Below are 18685 nucleotides of genomic sequence, written 5' to 3' on the forward strand. Positions count from 1 at the left end.
GCTTGTGACCCTATGTGTCTACATGACTGTGGTGGGACAAGGGATTTCATAGGGGGAGTGGCTGCTTCATGGCTGGGGACGATTTGGATGCCTCTGAGACAGGAGAAGCCCAAGGCTGCATACACTCTTTAACACTGGCAGGCCAGAACTTGCCCAAGTAGACTTTGGTCTTGACATCTTGTCCAACCTCCAATGACAGCCCTTGTCCCAGAGAAGCTGGGAAATGGGGGATTCCTGGCTTCCAGAACAAAAGCCCTTTTGAGTGCTGTGGCCAATACCCCCATGTCTGTAGGGCAGGTTTGCAGGAACCAAGAAACCAAGGATCCTGGGCTGTTCTGCCTGCAGGCGTGGAGCAACCTCTCTGCCTACCTCACAGGGCTGTCCTGAGGATCCGAGGGACAAACAGGCAGAAAGTCCAGAAGCTGTTAAACGCCATCTGATGGAAAGGAGTGGCTGGAAAGTGTCTCACCTGCCTACAGTCGAGGGGGCTTCCTGGGACACTGGCAAGGAGGCCAGACGGCAGAAGAATGGACGTGCTGTTCTCTGTCCTTGGCCCTTGCAGTTCTGCAGCTCCATCCTCTGTGTATGGCTGTGGAAAGCATGCCAACAAAGGCCTCGGTTGTGTGCCCAGTGCTCGGCAGATGGACATCAGCAGCTACTGCACTGACCTCAGGCTGTGCAATTACATCTCGTGGATACACACTCCAGTGCACTTGACCTCTGACCCCACCCCCCAAGGGCACTGGCTGCAGGTCTAGTCTCCTTTGAACTTCCCAGAGCCCTCTGACTTGGAGATGTGTCCGTTGTCATCCGTGCTTATTAGCCAGTGCCTCCTGAAGGGTTCCATGTGACTTTTACACAGGAAGCTGAGTGTCTCAAGGTTGCAGTCACCTCCAGAAGGCACAGACTTGGGGGCACTGAGGGCTCAGTGTTTTGAGACCCTGGATGCTTAGAGGCCTGCTTGGTCCTTACCCTGTAGTGGTGGGGCCAACTTGTCCCTAGCTGTCTCTGTCCCTTGGGAGAGGGGAGAGGAAATGGGTTCCTGGGCGAACTGTTCAGTTGCCAGCTCCCAAGATGTTTCCTATGGATCGCCAACAAGGGAGCATTCACTTCACTTCAATGTCGCCAGTGTGGGCTACACAAGGACCCCTTGGGGGCTAGAGGCTGCTCTTGCTGAGATCTGGGGGAGGGGTGGAATTTATTCCTTCCCATCATCCTGTCCACCTGCCCATGCGCAGTTCACTCCCTGAGAGGGAAGAGGCAAGTGGCTTGGAGCTCCAAGTGGGCTAACGCTTCCTTTCCTTGAAGGACTCAGGACCACAGCCTTCCCAAGATTTTCTTGAAGGCACAGTTCATCACTAGGTTCGCAAATGCTACCCAGTGAATAGATTAAATGAATATGTGTACAAGCCCTCAGCGGACCATAGGTGTGTGCTGCTACCCAGGCTGCCTGACACCTTGTCATCCCGCTGACCCACCGGGTTAGGACACTGCCTCATCTTGAGTGGGACCTGGAATTTGTTGGGATGGAAGTGTTACTGAGACCTGTTTAGGAACACAAATGCCAGGAGGGTCCCCATGACCCAGGAGAGACTCAGTTCCCTAGCAGCTGAGGACCCCCACCCCAGACAGAGCCCTGGGGACCCCCAATGACCCCACCTCCTTGTTCCCATCAGAAACCCTGGGGTGGGTAGGCTGGTCATTCACACACAGGAAATGAGAAATCAGGTCAAATGGACACAATTTCCTGCATGTCCCTGATGTCTTCTTAAATGGTTAGGCTATGTTTTACCTTGATTTATTGAAAGGAATCAATTTTCAAGATTCATCAAAATCAATAAGGTACGAAGGAAAAGCAAGATCAAAGAAACAATAACAAAACATTTCATAACTTTGGTGACTTGGCCTCAGGAATTTCTGCGCTGGCGAGAAGCTGGAGACTGGAGAGGGCTGGCTTCCAGGCCCCCACCTGTCTCAGGCTTAGAGGCCACATTTATTTACTTCATGGGGAATCTGGGGGGGGGGGCTGAGGCCCCAACTGGTCCTGACCTAGGAGCTCAAACAGCTGTGCCTCTCCCTTTGTCTATGTAGGAGGCTTGTCCTTGGAGTTGGAATCTGGGTCACTGTTGCCCAGCCTATAACACTCCGAGTGGCAAGAGGCAGAGCCTGAGCTATGGTTGGCATGCCCGGAGGTATGAGGGTGGCAGAGAGCTAACACTCAGATTTGTGGGTTTCTCCTATAATGGGGAGTTGCTGGTGTTCCCAAACCCTGAAAGGGCTGGCTGGAGCTGGGTTTGGAGCTCGGGTCCCCAGACCCCTGGCCCCCAGGAACAACTCAGGTTTGGTGGTTAGGAAAGAGTATATTGCTAGAGATGTTTGGAGATGTCCACCAAGCAGAAATGTCATCCCAGGAGTGGCCACTTTAGCCCCTCAAACACCTGTGTCCCCAAAGATGTGCTCACACGGCCATTACTGACATGTAATGTCAGGGCCTGGTAAAGGAGAACTGGGCCTGAGAGAGGGCTTGAGCTTCTTGCCTACTCTTGGGTAACTGGAAGGAAGGCGGTGGGATATGGTTGGCCCAGCTGACCTCTAGTGCAAACCCTACATAGGGTGCTGAGGTGGGGGGCAGGTGGCTCTTCTGGGATGGTACCATTTCCAGGGTCAGGCCTCAGAGATGGGCTGTGAAGGAGAGGGGGCAGTGAGAGTCCCTTTGCCCCAGTGGAACCTGGTCAGAAATGGGACACAGGGAGGCACGGTACTGGACGGTGGCATAGGCCTGCTCACTCGAAGGTCTCCCACTGCCTGCGGAGCTGCTCCACAGAGGTGGAGGCTGGGGCTGGGCTCGGGCTCACATCTTGCTTGGTCTTTCGTAGCAAATCCTCAAAGGGGTCTCTGGCCTGTGCAGGAGTAGAAGGCTGCAGGGCTGGTTCTAGACCCTGGGGGGGTCTGGCAGACAGCAGTGGGGGTTCACCAGGCCTCAGGGCCAACCCCTGCTTGGCCTCAGCAGCTCTGGCACTTGAGCGGGCCAGAGGCAATGTTCGGATCCTGGAAGGGGCAACAGCTGGGGGGCCAAGTGGCTGTAGGGGACTAGTGTGGGCACCCATGGGGATCTGGCCAAAGAGATTGGGCATGGAGAGGGCAGATAGGTTGGGTTGAGACCTGTGGGGGCCATAAAAGCCAGAACCAGACAATAAGACACTGGGTGTATATGCTGACCCCAGGGACGCTGGAGGTGTCCCCAAATGCCTGGCTGGTATAGTAGAGCCCAGGGACACAGTGGGTGGAGCTACTGGCAGAGATGGGACAAAGGGATTGAGTGGTGGCTGTGCAAAAGGGGTGGGTGTCACTGTGGGAGGGAAGTTGAGCTGGGGGGTGAATGGGGCAGCCACACTAGGGGTGGCAGGATGTGGTGGGATGGTGCTACCTGACCAGGCTGTGTTAAGTGGGTCCAGAAGGGCAAGCAGGGCATCACTGCCTGTGCCTGCAGCTCCTGGGGCTGGGCTGAGTGGCTGCAGAAGTTCCATAGGGCCTTGGGGGACAGCACTGGGGAGCAGCCCTGGCAATAGGGCTGGGCTCAGGGCAGCTTGTCTTTGCTGGTCCATCTGGAGCTGCTCTGAAGAGGAGTCACCAAGTGGGCCGCCGACAGCCTGGAGCTTGGCTGGGCGGGCAGTGGGTGGTGGAGGCACGATGCCCAGCTCAGGGGTCTTTCTGCCTTGTGGCCGGGGAATAGTGATGCTGCCTGGAGTTTGGGTGGGAGCCTCTTCCTTGGTGCTGGGGTTCAGGATGCCGTCCTGCTTCTGGGGTCTGTGAGGCAGAGCTGAGGGCTTCTCAGGGGCGCTGGTGGAGGGCTTGCTGGGGATGGCCATGTCGTCCTGACCCAGACTCCAGAGCTTTGTATATGGATGAGTAAGCTTCACGGCTGTGGCCACACTAAGGCCCCTCTCACTTCTGCACAGGTCCAGCCTCTGTGGGGAAGGAGGGAGGGATGATGACCACAGGCCGGCCCAGGCAACAGTAGCAAGTCCATCCACCCCCAACCCTTCCTGCATGCTAGACATGTGGCTCCTGGGATGGGGAGGAGTTGCAGGAACCCAGGCCTATCTGGATTCCAAGTCCAAGCCTGACCCACAAGCGGAATCCAGAGGAAGCTCTGCTCTTTTGACAAAAGCCTATGCTTGTCAAATAGTTTTAGGAAAATATCTCCATCTGTGGGCCACCTAACAATGGTTTGGGCATTTTTGCTGTTTAGAGATTGTGGTAATTTTGATGACCCTCAAAAGGGCAAGGGTGGCTCCAGGCCTGGTTAAAGGTATATGGACCAGAGGAAAGGAGCCTGAGTCCTGACTCAGCCTCTGCTATTTGACCTAGGCACTTCTCTGAACCTGAGCTGCTTCATTCCCAGCAGGTGGGATAATCCGGATCCCAGAGGAGGGGACTGATAGTCACATCGGGAGAGCCAATCCACAATCCTTTTTGATCCAAGGAGCCCTGCAGCAGCACACACTCTGAGATGAGGACAGAGGCAGGCAGACACTCCCTGCTGTGCTAGCACCCTCCCCCATGACAGCTGGTAACATGATATGCTGCTTGCAATGGGGCAGGGTTGGAGTAGGGGTGCTGGAGTGGTGTCTCCCTGATCTCTTCTACTCCACTGTGACTTGGAGGACCTACCTCATGGGCACGAGGCACCCATGGGCATACCTGGTAGTCAAAGCTCCCTGGCTGTTCCCACAAGTCTTTGGGGGCCCGGAGGTCCTCCAAGCTCTTGGCTTGGCCCAGTGGCTGCATTGCTGCCTCCATGTCTAAGCTGCTGAAGACATCTTCTAGAAGGTCAATGCTGGCAGCTCGGTCAGGTGGGGAAGGGATAGGCCCCCGGGGCTCCCGCACTAGCTGCTCTGGGCTCTCGGTTTCATCGCCTTCTGCGCTGTCCGATTCTTTCAATGTCCGGTATGGCTGTGGCCTGGGAGGAGACAAAGGCAGCTGGATTTTCCTTCAGAGCATCTATGGGAGCAGCAAATGGCCCTAGCCCTTGAGAGTGCCCAGGCCCTAGGATCAATGTGTGGCAGTTCTTTGGGGGCTGGATTAGGTAGGTCTTCAGCATGCTTGGTGCTCTGGGCAGGATGCTGTGGCTCTCACTTGCTCTGAGGAGACCCTAAAGTGCTCCAGAGCTCAAGGTCTTTGTATGGAACACATTCAAACCTGGCAGGACTGGAGGCGAGGTGGCATTGCAGGTGGGCATATGCATGTCTTTGTCCCATCTGCTTCCAACCTTAGAGCCTCAGAGGCTCAGGTCCAGAGCATGCATGGCTGCTCAGAAGCCCTGGTTCCATCTCTTGCCGTAGGAACCTGGGTGAGTCACCTGACCTTGTTAATCTTAGTCCTGTTGGTGTGGTTTCACGAACAAGTACAGAGGGTACGCAGAGGCTGGTGACAACCACCTATGGCGTGCATGGCTGTGTGTTCTGTGTATCCACACATCACCTTTCTGGTGAGTTGGGTGTAACTCACAGCTGGTTCCTTTCGTTTTTTCATTGAGCCTCGGGCACCATGGATCTGTGAAGAGGCAGCACCTGCTCTGACCTCTAGTGGGGGCTGGCCAGTGCAGTGCCCTGCCTCTAGGGTCAGGCTGGCTGTGCACAGGGTGCTGGTGAAGTGGGTGGAGGGCTCCACCTGCTGGTCATAAGGAGGCTGACACCAAAGACCCACTGAAAGAAGGGAGGCAGCCATCAAACTGCAGTCTGGGACTTCCATGCCACCTTACAGATGAGGAAATTGAAGCTCAGGGAAGTTTAGCAACTCACCCTGTGCTTCATAGCACCCAGCGAGGGGTGGGCTGGAAGCCAAGGCTGACAGTCTCCAGAGTCCTTGTCTCGCTCTGACCAAGGAACTAAGAGCCTTTGGAAGGGGTAAGGAGTCCTCCTTCCTAAACACAAGGACACAGCTCTTTATAACCCTTTGTGTTGTGAATTAGGCTGGCTCCCCTTTAAACACATCGGTCTGAACCGGCTCTAGGCCCAGGCTAAAGAAGGGATTTTAAGCACTGCTGAAATAAGGAAAGGCGGGGAGGCCTGTGTCCTAGAGGCCACACTGGTCCAGTACCGAGGAGCTGGGTTCCATTCCAGCACCATCAAAGAGGGAAGTGTCAGTCACCAGGGAACCTGAGCAGCTGCTTTTTCACTCAGATGAGTGTGTTCTTTCAGCAGTTCTCTTTGTTCTAACTAGGAAAAGAGCCACCAGGGGCACATCAGACCTGTGACTGCACAGTGAAGCCAATTCTTCAAACATTTAAAAGAAAAAAATGAATATACTGAAAAGGTTTATGTACAGATCAGGTACCTGGGACCAAGGGGGACACTGTCATCATCTGGCATTAGGAAAGAACAGTGGTGGGGAGTGAGAGAAGGGGCTCGCAGCTTTGGACTCAGAAGGTCCAGGATGAAGCCACGGGGCACTTGAGGTTAGGGAACAGAGGTGGGAGGGGTGGGGGTGGAGGGACACCCAATGTGAAGGAGCCAGCCACTAGCACTCTGATAGGTTGTAGGCACATCCCTGAGGCTCTTGGGAAGAACATTTGTATGTAAGGTTACCTTGTCTTCCTTTAAAAAAATTGTTGTTTGTAATTTGTATGCAGCTTAGGTAATAACATAATTAAGATAAAATTAATCTTAAGAAACCCAGTTAGATCATAACATAACACATACACACACACACACACACACACACACACACACACTTTTTTCCTGAGTCACAGTCTTGTATATAGCCTGTAACTTGCTATGCAGCCCAGGCTAGCCTCAAACTCACAGTCCATCTATCTATCTTAGCCCCACAAGTTCTGAGACTGCGGGTGTACGTCACCACACATGGCTGATATGCTGCTATTCCCATGTTTCCTCCAACCCAAACTGGCTTTTTCCTTACATTTGCCTTCCTGTCTCTGTGGCTTTCTAAGGTACACTGAGAAATAGGAGATCTGTAGTTGTGCTCACTGTGGCTACCAGTTCCAATTAAACAAGTCATTTTCCCCTTGTAAGGAAAGGGGATTGATGCTTCTGCCTTACCTGTCCTTTTTGTTGTTACAGCCTTGTGGGGCTGGCACAATAGGAGCCTGAGACCAAGACTGTAGATATGGCATACACCCTGCAAGTTGGCACCTAGGAACTTTTCTCCCCAAGGTAACAAGCAGTCCCAATCCCCCATGCTCCCCCCTGCACCCAAAGAGTCACCAGGCTGAACCCAAGGAGCTGGAAGGAGGAAGAGACCATTCAAAAGGAGCAGAGAAGAAAAAGCTTTCAGTGAAGCTGGTGCTCGGGGCCTCTTCCTGTCGGCATTCCTCATCAGAGGAGTCTTCAGAGAGAAAAACAGCATAGTGTCGGAAGGGCTTTACCAGGCTGGACAGAGAGAAGAGAAGAGGCAGTTAGGGCACCATGAGAGCACAGGGTGGGAAGAAGGCCCAGGGCGCCCACTGGGATGGATCCAAGTGGAGAGGAAGCTGGGTTTGCCATGTGTGTCAAGGGCCTGAAACTCTCATCCAGGCACGTCTGACTTGATTACCCATTTCCAGAGATGCTCACTGCTCTCTGCTTGAAGTACTAAAACACTTTCAGCAAGTAGAACAGGTACTGCCGGCTGAATGCGCCCTTCCCATCACACGTAATGCCAATGAAGAGAATTTGAAACCATGACATAGTTGTTTTTACAATTGGCCTCCCCAAACCTGTAGGCTTCATCTCTATAGATTCTGTTAGTTGTAAATTGAAAATGTTTGGGTGGTGGTGCACACCTTTAATCCTAGCACTCGGGAGGCAGAGGCAGGCAGATCTCTGTGAGTTCGAGGCCAGCCTGGTCTGCAGCGCGAGTTCCATGACAGCCAAGGCTACACACAGAAAAGCTCTGTCTTGAAGAAAGAAAAAAAAAAAAAAAGGAAAACGTGCATCTGTACTGAACATGTGCGGTCTGTTTCCACTGTCAGGTTATCCCCTGATACAGCTCTCCAGCTAGCAACAGCAGGAAAACTAGATTAGCTATAAAAAGTAACCTAGAGGTGGGTTGAAGTATATCGGAGGGTTTGTAGGGGTCTTTGCAAACACCACACCATTTCAATGGGCATGAACACCCCAGTTTTTAGCATCAGTTCTCTGAGGATATTGCAGCCCTCCTCATCTTCTTGTGGAAAATCGCACAAGAGAAAAAGTGGAAAAGAAGTGCTTAGGTTCCAGTAATGGCAGGTGGGACTGTGGGTGGCCACACCTCCTGCCTCTGTTTCTCTCTCTATAGCATGCATATCCTACTTTAATAACAGGGAAAGGTTAAGGAAAAAGCAAGTTATGTGGAAGCCAGCCCTGGAAAGACCCACTTCTGATTAGCTGCCCACTCAAGAGTCTCCCTTGCATGCTTCTTCAGAGAATCTCTTTCATCTGTGATGTGGAAATTAAATATTCATTGTTATAAAAAATATATCTCCCTTGCCAGCCACCTGTGCTCTAGCTCTATAAACAAACACACAGCCCAAGGAGTTCACACCTGGCTCCTAGCAATTATGTACGGACCAGCAGTGCCCATGAGAGGCCACAGGTTCAGGAAAAGAGAGCCCAAACTGTGGCAGATTCAAATCCTGGCTCCACCATGACAGCTGAGGCCTTTAACCCTGTCCTGTCAGTGGCTGGGCTCATTGTGAAGAACCCTAAGAGGTGACAGCGAAGTTTTGGAACGGAGGAGACAGGTATCAGGAGGGCAGCTGCTCTGAGAAGCCTTCCTGCACTCCCTGTGCTGGAATTCCTTTCAGATTTTATTTGGAACGGGAAACACATTTGAAACAAGTTCACAAAGGCCTGAACAGGAGGTTGGGGGGAGGGCCCTGGGGTGGCCAGTGCTGTGATCTCCATGGCTAGAGCTCCCAGGGCCATCCACGGCTCCAGTACTTGCAGCTGTGCGCCCTCACTTTCTTCCTAGCTCCTGAGGCCTACCATTAGTCTCATGCTCAAACATCAGTGGAGGCTATGGCTTCCTGGGAAAGCTACTAGCCCTGCATCATGCACCAGTAGGTGGCAGGGCAACAGGGTTCTGCTGGCCTCCACTCCCAGGCTGCCTGGGTACCTAGGATGAGACGCCTCAGCTCTTCCACAACTGGAGAAAGATTGGCTGTGGAAACATGCTGGTGGCAGGATGAAGAAACATGTCTCACTGACCTGACACAGACTAGGTTCCTGTTGCTTTCATAACTAATGAGGCTGAGTAGAAAGGACAGATTAATCCACTGCAAAAGGGGTGAGGAGAAATACTCAGATGCTGGGGTAACCCCTGCGCTCTAGCACGGCACCGTTTCCAGCTGGCATCGGGCAGCAAGGCCAGCATTTTCACTCCACTCTGGGCAGCTTGAGGTGCATGGTGGGAATGGGTGGGTTGCAGGATCAAGCCCTGAGGTTTCTTCCCATCCACTACCGCACTTCAGCTGGAGAACTATCTCCGAGCAGGCATTCTGTCACTTAGCTTTGTGTCTGTCTATCCCCAGCACACTAACTGCTATTCCATCTTGAAGACCTGACCCAAATGTCATCCCTAGTATGTCTCTAAATTTCATCCCAAATGCAGGAGTTCCCAGCTCTTCCTGGCTGTGGGTCACAGCACTAACTGTGGACAGACACAAAAGAACATAAATTCTCACCTGGGTCACAGAGAACTAAGTGCTTGGTGACCCTCAGATGTACTGTGAATGTCTTCTGACTGTCACGGAAAGCATGGGCAGGCCTCTTCCCTGGCACAGTTCACATGGTGACTGACCGCCACTAAGTCTGTCACATCCACAGAGAGCAAGAGCCTTTGTGCTGGGCAGGACTTTGGTGCCATTAAAGTCCTGCAAGGCAAGGATCTGACACCCAGAGTTCCTTACATGCTATAAATGCAGCCAGCTTCATGCAGCCAGCTCTGTCGGCCAGGCTAGGCTCAGGTGTTCATTGCACAGCAACTGCTTCTTGAGGGACAGGGCACTGGGTTGGAATGTGCCATGGGATTTGGTCAGCCCCAGCTTTGTCACGTCTAGAAATCATGGATGGTAAAAACTCATCAAAGAACTCATACATTGTCCTGTACAGTTTCTCACTAACTCTTCATGACAAAGAAGTCAAAGCTCAGAGAGGGGAATCTCTTGGCTGGGGTCACACAGCAGCTGAAGCTGTATGAAGCTGGAACGGAAATCGGATTTGCCTGTCTGTCTCTAAACACTGCAGGGTTCTGCCACCTGTTTCCTGGAGCTGAAACAATGAAATAAGAGGTAGGGGTTCCCCTTCCACTTTAATGAAAGGTGAGGTTTCAAAACAAACTTATTTAAATTCAGCTGCTCATGCTCTCCCATGAAAGATACAGTCAGATATTTGTCAGGGATAAAGGATGAACTATTGAAAACGTCCAGGCTTAAATTTTTTATTAGCTAAAGGCAGAATATAAAAAAGTACCTCTTCCCTCATTAACCCAATTCAGCTACTATCCTGCAGTCTGCCCCCCCCCATTTGCCTGGATTTTATGACATACAAAGGGGCTGTCTGGGAAAAGGCAGGCCTTGCTGAACTTGGCTATCTAGCAAAGACTGTGATGTCACGGCATGAGAGAAAGGCTCTGTCCATCATGGCTTGGACCTACCTATAATCCCCCTGCTGCCCCTGCCTCGTCCACTACCCTGCAGCTGAGTTCCCATGTGGATGACTCCTGAGCCCTTTCTAATGTTTGGTTTCACGCGTCTCTGGTTAGTGCGCGTGTATGACAGTGGTGACAGGCGAGGCTGTTCCTTTTTAAATACCATGTCAGAGACATGGCATCAGGAAGCGGTGTGTGCTCTGTGCTCTCTGCTGCTCCAGGATCGCGCTGACTTATTTTTTAATGAGGAATATCTACATCTTGAGTTTTTTTTTTTATGTGTCACATCGTATGGACAAATCAGCCGCACGTCACGCTGGCCCAGAATGAAGTGCTGACAAATGTAGATGTTCCAATTTAATTGACATTTAAATGCACTTGAGATGAAGATGGGAGGAAATCAGCCAGGCCTTGGTCTCCCGAGGTAATGAAGGGACACCGTGATCATTTCAGAAGAATCCTTTCACTCCAGCACAAAGGGGCTTCACTTTGTAAATGACCTGGCGACTTTGGTCCCTTGCTGACACAGCCCTGGTGGGGTAACACGTTTAGAAAGGCGCTGAGAAGACCAGTCTCTGCACTTTTTGCCTCCTTCCCCTTTCTTCCCAGACACCTTGGCAAAGTCACTTTATCTTCTTGGACCCTGAGCTCTCTGCAATGGAGATGCTGCTGCCGTCCTGAAGGTCTGAGCAGAGAAATGAAATGGTCAGTGGCCAAGGGATCTGTGTGGTGCCTAGCAAATACTGAATCCTCAGGTGCTTTCAATGCCCCTTCACAGACTGATGCCAGGCACCTGTATCCTGACTCAGGGCTGAAGAGGTGGCTGCTACCTTCCATGTGAGTGCTTCTCTGTAGGCTGTATATCAGCACACGGGTGTCATCCAGCCAGCTCTACTTAAAGTCCCCACATCTTTCCAACCCCAAGATCCAGGGCCAGTCTCCAACCACAGGCTTGACAGTGGCTGAAACAAGCAGAAGGGGCTCTGAAAGCAAGGTGGGGTACCTCTTGGAGGTGACCTGGAGCCGCTCCCAAGAGTTCGAGTAAGGGCCGTTGTGCCGAGGGAGTTACTGAAGGCTGACACAGGAACTAGCTGCACAGTTATCACTGCCATCCCCAACCACCATCAGAACAAGGGTTGTCTGCTGTCGGTGATGGTTCCTGCTGTTCCACTCCCTTGGAGACTGGCTCTACCAGGAGATAGTGGGGTTCGGGGATACCCTTAGCTCACAGGCTCTTGGCTGAGGCTCCCCTGGACAATGGTATGGACTCCTCACTACCGTCCTGAACAGAGCAAGGGTGGCTTGATGGCCCGAGGTGCCTCTGAAAAGCAGCAAGGATGGGGTGTTCAGGAGAGGGTGGACCTGGGGTGGGGGCCTCAGGATAGCATTAGGGCTGATGGCTTGGGTAGGCTGAGCTACTGTCTGGCCAGTCTCTCTCAGGCTTGCTGTGCCATTTCTTCTCCAGTCTCCACTAAGTTAGTCTTCAGTCTGTGTGGCCATCCCTTCTTCCAACAGAATTCTCGAATGCCCATATCCTAGGCCCAGACTTGGGGTCCAAGCATGACCTGAGAAGTCCTTGCTAAGTCAGCAGGGACACACACAGGAAGAAGGGGCAGTACTCACGGCAGTCCTAGCTGTGGGATAGCCTCAGGGCAAGTTGTTCCAGTGCTAGAGGCCTGGCTCCTTTGTGTTTTGGGAGGGGCGCACACTGTACTGGCTGGGCTCAGGGAGGCACGGGATGTGTAAGAGGTCTCAGGTAAGCTGGCAGTGTCTTTAGAGATGAATAAAAGGTGACTCCTAGGGCTCTGCAGAGGGAATAAAGTCCCTGTGGTGACAGTGCATGATGTCCTCCCTGTGTACGTACGGATGTCTGAGTCCAGCTTTCCTTTTCACTCAGTCATAGCCACTGAAGCAAACAAGGGTTATTGCTGTCATTGGTCACTGTCAGTCCTAGGGCACGTTCTGTTGTCAGCTGTGGTAGAGACACCCCCAGTTTGTACACTCTTGGATGAGGGTGGCTGTTGGTTCCTGCTTTTCCAGTCCTAGCTCTAGCTCCTCATCTGGTTTCTGGCTTCCCTTTGTCTCTACCACCCAGAATCCACTAGGGAGGGTGGGGAGTCAGGCCAGGGGCTTCTTGCTCTGCTAATTGGGTCTGTAACCTTTTGTGAAGGTGTTTGGACTTCTGGTTGCTCAGGCAGTGGGTGCTGGCAGCCTGCCAAGGGGTAGCACCAAGATAGTTGCCCCTTCCGCCTGGGGCCCAGGCCAGCTGGCATCCTGGAGACTTGCTCTGTCAGGGTCAGAGAAGGTGAGGTGCTACAGTCACACTCACGTGAGGCAGACAGCTCCACAGTCACATTCCACGCACACCCAGCACACAGCAGGTGTTTGTCAGGAGTTTGTGGTTGTTTATCGGCACCTGTTGTATCTCCAGGGCTAGTGAACTGTGAACAACAGCATTCGCCTTTCCCGATTCCCATGATCCTCCATTTAGGAAATGCCTTTGAGCAGAAGGCTGGATAAGCACTAGTTTGGGAGTCAAAGTCAGAGTTGAAAAATATGCAACTTGCAGCACTTGGGAGGCAGAGGCAGGCAGATCTCTGTGAGTTTGAGGCCAGCCTGGTCTACAGAGCAAGTTCCAGGATGACAGTTTCCAAAGCTACACAGAGAAAAAAAGAAAAATATGCAACTCTTGCCCTGGAGAAGCTCAGAGTGGGTGTGTGTGTCCACATGCACACTTCCATAAACACGTGTCTGTGAGTGCAACTGAGATGTCCAGGCTCATGCTGGGGACTGGGGCACACTAAAGAAAGCATGTGGTCCTGGGAGAACATCAGGGTGTTGGAGGACTAGACTGGCAGTTGCTGAAGAGGTAAGAGGAGGGAGGGGAGGCCATGTGCCCCTAATTTAGTATGCACCTGTGACTCTTGTGGATACTTTCAGGTATGGTATTAAAAGCAGGTGGTAGAGAAGCCATGGAGCCTCAGAGGTGGTGGGATGAGATGCCACCTTGGGGAAGTATTGTGGGGCAATGGTCTTGTATCCTGTATTGGTTTAATAAAACACTGATTGGCCAGTAGCTGAGCAGGAAGTATAGGCAGGGCAACCAGAATAAGAAAATTCTGGGAAGAGGAAAGACTCAGTCTGCAGTCGTCACCCAGATGATGAGGAAGCAAGATGAGAATGCCTCACTGGTAAAAGTTACCAAGCCACAGACAAGAATTATGGGTTAATTTAAGGTATATGAGTTAGCTAAAAATATGCCTAAGCTATTGGCCAAACAGTGTTGTGATTGATATGGTTTCTATGTTATTATTCAGGTCTGGCAGCCAGGAAATGAACGAACAATCTCTGCTTACAGGGAAGCCCATTCATGCATCAGGCCTTTGTGCAAGTGAATGACTCCATCCTTGGGGTAGCTCTGGGTTGTATAGGAGGGAAAAGACTCAACTGTTTTGATCCAGCAACAAGGAATGGGAGGCATGTCCACAGAGCTACAGCAGCTTGCCTCTTCCAGTGAAGGGGACAAGAGGAGTGCAGAGTGTTCTAAGATGTAGGCTTTGGACATGGTTCTCAGCAAATGCTTCTGGCAATGGTTTCTGGTCTATTTTCATCTTCTGGGGCCTTGGTGCAGGGGCCTGGAGCACACTTGAGACAAATGTAATTGCATACTGCTATCTGTCAGCAGTGTGAGCTCTGGCTCTACTCAGTGCAGACTGTCCATCCAGCCAGTGCATTGACAGCTTTCCCCATCCAGAAAATTTCCAACTGCACCCAGGAGCTGGGGTGCAGTTCTGGCAGAAGGATGAGGCAGTGTGGTTCCTGTTCACCGAGTCACACATGACAGATATCTTTCTACGGCACTGATGGCTATACTGGCTTGGTCATCATTAGGCAAAGCTGAAGCCAAGCTCTGCCACCAACTAGCGGAATAACCAAGGGAAGGGTCAGACTCTCAGTTTCTCATGAGGATGCAGTGAAATGTCCCATGTAAAGGGTGTTGCATGTTTCTCAGCAAATGGCAGTGTTGGTTCCATTGCTTTAGTGATACAAAATGAGAGAAAGGTCAGTGAGCAGGGGTATTACCCTAGCTTTTCATATGAATGAAACCTTGGAAACAAAATCTAAAGGTTTATTATAGGGGCAGGTGTAAGACCCCCCCCCCCATACATTCTGTAGTCACAAATGATAGACGTTATCAAGACACAACTGACAAGTCTATATAGTTGGATATCACAGACTGAGGAACTCTAAAAACTTAAGGCAAAGCCTAAAGGAACTCTACACAAATAGATTTTTTTGGTTTTTTTGAGACAGGGTTTCTCTATGTAGCCCTGGTTGCAGCTGTAGACCGGGCTGTCCTTGAACTCACAGAGATCTGCCTGCCTTTGCCTCCCGAGTGCTGGGATTAAAGTCCTGCACCACCAATACTTATGTGTAACACAAATATTTATGTGTAGTTGAATCAAAGCAGTGGGATTCAGAGCGAACTTCTCTTTTCTGGCCTCTAAACTGTCTCTAAGGCTACTGCATTATTCTGACAAAATTTCTTACAAAGATAGATTTCATTTATCTGGTGGAAGAGGTGAGCGGGTTTATGGTCCCCTGGTGGCTGAATCTGGCTCTTCTTTAGTACAAGGGAACTTAAGTAATAGGTTGCGGCCAGCAAAACCTGCATGCAGAGACAAGCCACGCAGTCAGTCCAGAGAGCTTGGAGGGCAGGACAGAGCCCTTCAGATACACCCAGGAGGCGGCTCTAATGCTGCACCAGGGGCATACATGGGGACATCCCTATAGACTGTCTGCAACTCAGTGAGAGCTGCTGCCGGGTTCCACTGTAACCTCCTCATAGGGAACCCGAGGGGCACCTAGAGGTCACTGTGGTAATTGGACTCTTGGCTCAGTCTCAGTGTGGGGTCCTATGGGGGGGATGATGCTGATTACAATGCTCCTAGAGTTGTCCATGGCCTTTGGTTGAGAAGCAGGTTGGATGGGAATTCCCCAGCACCTGGCATGCTGGGTGGAAATACCTTGGAGCTTGACAACTAGGCATGCTCTGGCTGGAAACCGGGGCCACTGCTAACTGCACTGCACTCACTGTAGAGGTCGAGAAGCTGCTGAGGCACAGTCAGGTTCTGAATAGGAAGGCTGGATGGCGGAGAAGCTTCCATCATGACTGCTGATCCCACCAGTCATGGCCCCGGGATTCTGGCTTTACTATAAAGCCAGAACCTGAGCTCAGTTTCTCTACCAGGAATCTGGAGCAGCACTACCTACCCACCATGATCCTAAGGGTGTGGTATCCAGCCACTGTTGCTTCTTTCTCCTTCCCCAAGTGTAAATGCTCAGGCTCCTGGGAGGACGCTTCTGTGACAGTAGATCTGAGGGGACCCACTTCCCAACCCCAGGTTCCAGGGAACCTGGGAAGAGGGCTGGCAAGCTGGGCAAGTTATTTTGGGACACAAAGCTGTATCTTTGGGCAAAACCAGACTATAAAGAGCACGCACAGGTCCTGTGCTAAGGAGGGCAGCAGTGTGCAAATGTAACTGGCTCTGCTGCTCTCTAACTATGCCCCCCCACCACACAGGGGAAAGTGCTAGCACACAAGGACTCTGCTGCTCTCTAACTATGTTCCCCCCCCCACACACACACAGGGGAAAGTGCTAGCACACAAGGACTCTGCTGCTCTCTAACTATGCCCCCCCCAGGGGAAAGTGCTAGCACACAAGGACTCTGCTGCTCTCTAACTATGTCCCCCCCCACACACACAGGGGAAGGTGCTAGCACACAAGGACTCAGGGAATGCCCTGCTGACTAGAATCTAAAGGAGGCCTCTTCTGTTTTGAATAATAGAAGGAGAGCTTTCTAGAAAACACAATGGGAGAGGGGTTAATGATTCTTAGAATAACAGTAACAGGAGGGACTAATGCTTCTTGGAGGAAAAGAGCACTGTTTGCATTGTTTTTCATTTCTGAGTATGTCCATGTGCACACATGAGCAAAAGCCAGAAGCTGACCTCGGAGTTCTTCCCCATGGCTGTCCACCTTATCATTCTGAGATGGTCTCTCACTGAACCCATGGCTCACCACGTGGCTGGATCAGTTGGCCGTGTGCTTTGTCCTCCCAGTGCTACAGGCATGAACATGCTCTAGCACATCCAGTTTCTATGTGGTTTCTGGGGATCCAAACCCAGGTCCTAATACCGACCAAGCCATCTCCCCAGCCCTTAACTTCATGTTAATCAGTGACTGAAAAACATGGACAGTTTCCCTCTGAGTCTCCTGAGGTGCTTATCCAAATGCCAAGAAATGGCATTAAGGGGCCAGAAAACCTTAACACAGGAAGGAAATTTCATTTTGAGTTAAGGCTATAGATGAGTCACCATGGGAACTCTTCTGAAGGCCGCTCAGCATGTGCATAGCATGTTTTCAAAGATGGCTGTTGAATGAATGCACACATGAACGCACAGACAGAGCGATGGACAGAGAGGCATGGCAGTAGAAAGGAAGAAACAAACTTCAGCTCAGAGCTGGATCTCAGAGAGCTCAGCTCCTAAGCGGCTCCCTCTTGCTGAACAGAGATAACTATTGAATGTGCCATTGAAGTGAGGGCCAGGCAGGAAGTAAGAGAGAGCCACCCTTTCCCCACAGTCCAGAGTCTCCAGGATCTCAGTGCACTTACATTCCAGCAGAGACCAAGAACCAAGAAAAGTCAGAGTGGATGACAGGGCCAGGTTCTGAGTCTATGTGTGCCAGTGGAACCACCCTTGAAAACCCTTTAGACATTGGCTCCTGCCTCCTGCCCCCCCCCCTCCCAACTCTCCTATCACAAAGCTGACAGGCTGGTGGCATTGTTTCCCTTCCCTTCTAGAACAATATTTTATGAGGAATCTGTTTTATTAAAATATTTTCCACTGGATGCTTCCTGTGTTTCAAGAAGTTGGTCTTGCCAGCTGGAGCCAGTGACAGTTGAGAGAGACACATCCAAGTGCTGTTGTGACATGGCATTTGGAAGTGGAGGAGCATGGGGGGAGGGCAGGGGGATGGCAGCATGGAAGACATGCAGGAAAACACCCGGGCGGCACCAGAAATGTCACTGGTATGATGGGAGCACTGCCTCCTTCTTCCTCATTAAGAATATGTGAAAAGAAACCCTAGCAATGGCGTCATGGAACATTCCCTGCCATCTCTTGGCCAGTATGAGCTGTGATGAGGTGTGCTCATGGACCTGTCTTTTAATTCCTGTCACCCACCATTGTCTGCCAGCCTTGTGAACCAGCCCCACACTCTTGTCCAGGTCATCTCAACCTGATGCTTTCTGGAAAGAAATCTAAGACAGGCACATTATATGAAAATACTGAGGTTATACCAACAGGCTAAGGCAATTACCAGGAAGAGCAACCTTCTAGGCACGCCTGGCTCTCCATACACACTAAAACATCACCCCCTGAGGAAGAGCCACCTTCTCGACATGCCCAGCTCTTCACACACACTAACACACCACCTGTCACTAGTTTAGAACAGGAACAGCATAAATAAATATGCTTTGCAAGTCCAATCTCTAATCAGGACACAAAGTGGGGAATGTGTTTCTGTAGGATGTGGACTGCTGCTGGTCTGGTGTGTGTGTGTGTGTGTGTGTGTGTGTGTGTGTGTGTGTGTGTGTGTGTGTGTGTGTGTGTTGCAAGGACATCTGAGTATATGACTCAGTCTCTACAGGTCCATGGCCTCTTATCCTAGGACACCATGTAAAAGGCTGATCTGCTAGAAGAGGTGGTTAATTCCATCCTCCTCAAGAGAAATCTTTAGGGTAAGAGGAAACCCAGAGCCATGCAGCATTCTCACCACAAGGGGGCAGTCACAATCCATGGCAAGGGAGATGTACCCCAGTAGTCTGACCATGCCAATGTGCAGAACCCAAGTTAAACCTGCCCCAACTTCAGGGGTCCCCTCTCACATATACAAGCATCGCCACACATTCTCTCTCTCCCTCTCCACACATATACCCCCCATTCTCTCTCTCTCTCTCTCTCTCTCTCTCTCTCTCTCTCTCTCTC

General features: G+C 51.4%; 1 protein-coding gene across 4 annotated transcripts in view; it reads right to left on the reverse strand.

Moving 5' to 3' along the window:
• Positions 1-1782: 1782 nt before the first annotated feature.
• Dennd1a (DENN domain containing 1A) overlaps positions 1783-18685 on the reverse strand; it is a 536773-nt gene continuing 519870 nt past the window's right edge. For 3 of the 4 annotated variants that reach the window (XM_026778778.1, XM_026778777.1, XM_013345984.2), the window contains 3 exons: positions 7266-7394; positions 4705-4963; positions 1783-3968 (listed from right to left, as the gene is read on the reverse strand). In XM_026778778.1, coding sequence (XP_026634579.1) covers positions 2784-3968; positions 4705-4963; positions 7266-7394 — 1573 coding nt within the window. In that variant the 3' untranslated portion in view covers positions 1783-2783. The remainder of the gene's footprint in view (positions 3969-4704; positions 4964-7265; positions 7395-18685) is intronic. The other variant, XM_005345946.2, reaches the window with a different exon arrangement.

This window comes from Microtus ochrogaster, chromosome 4 (assembly GCF_000317375.1).
Source record: "Microtus ochrogaster isolate Prairie Vole_2 chromosome 4, MicOch1.0, whole genome shotgun sequence".
In the NCBI taxonomy this organism is placed as follows: domain Eukaryota; kingdom Metazoa; phylum Chordata; class Mammalia; order Rodentia; family Cricetidae; genus Microtus; species Microtus ochrogaster.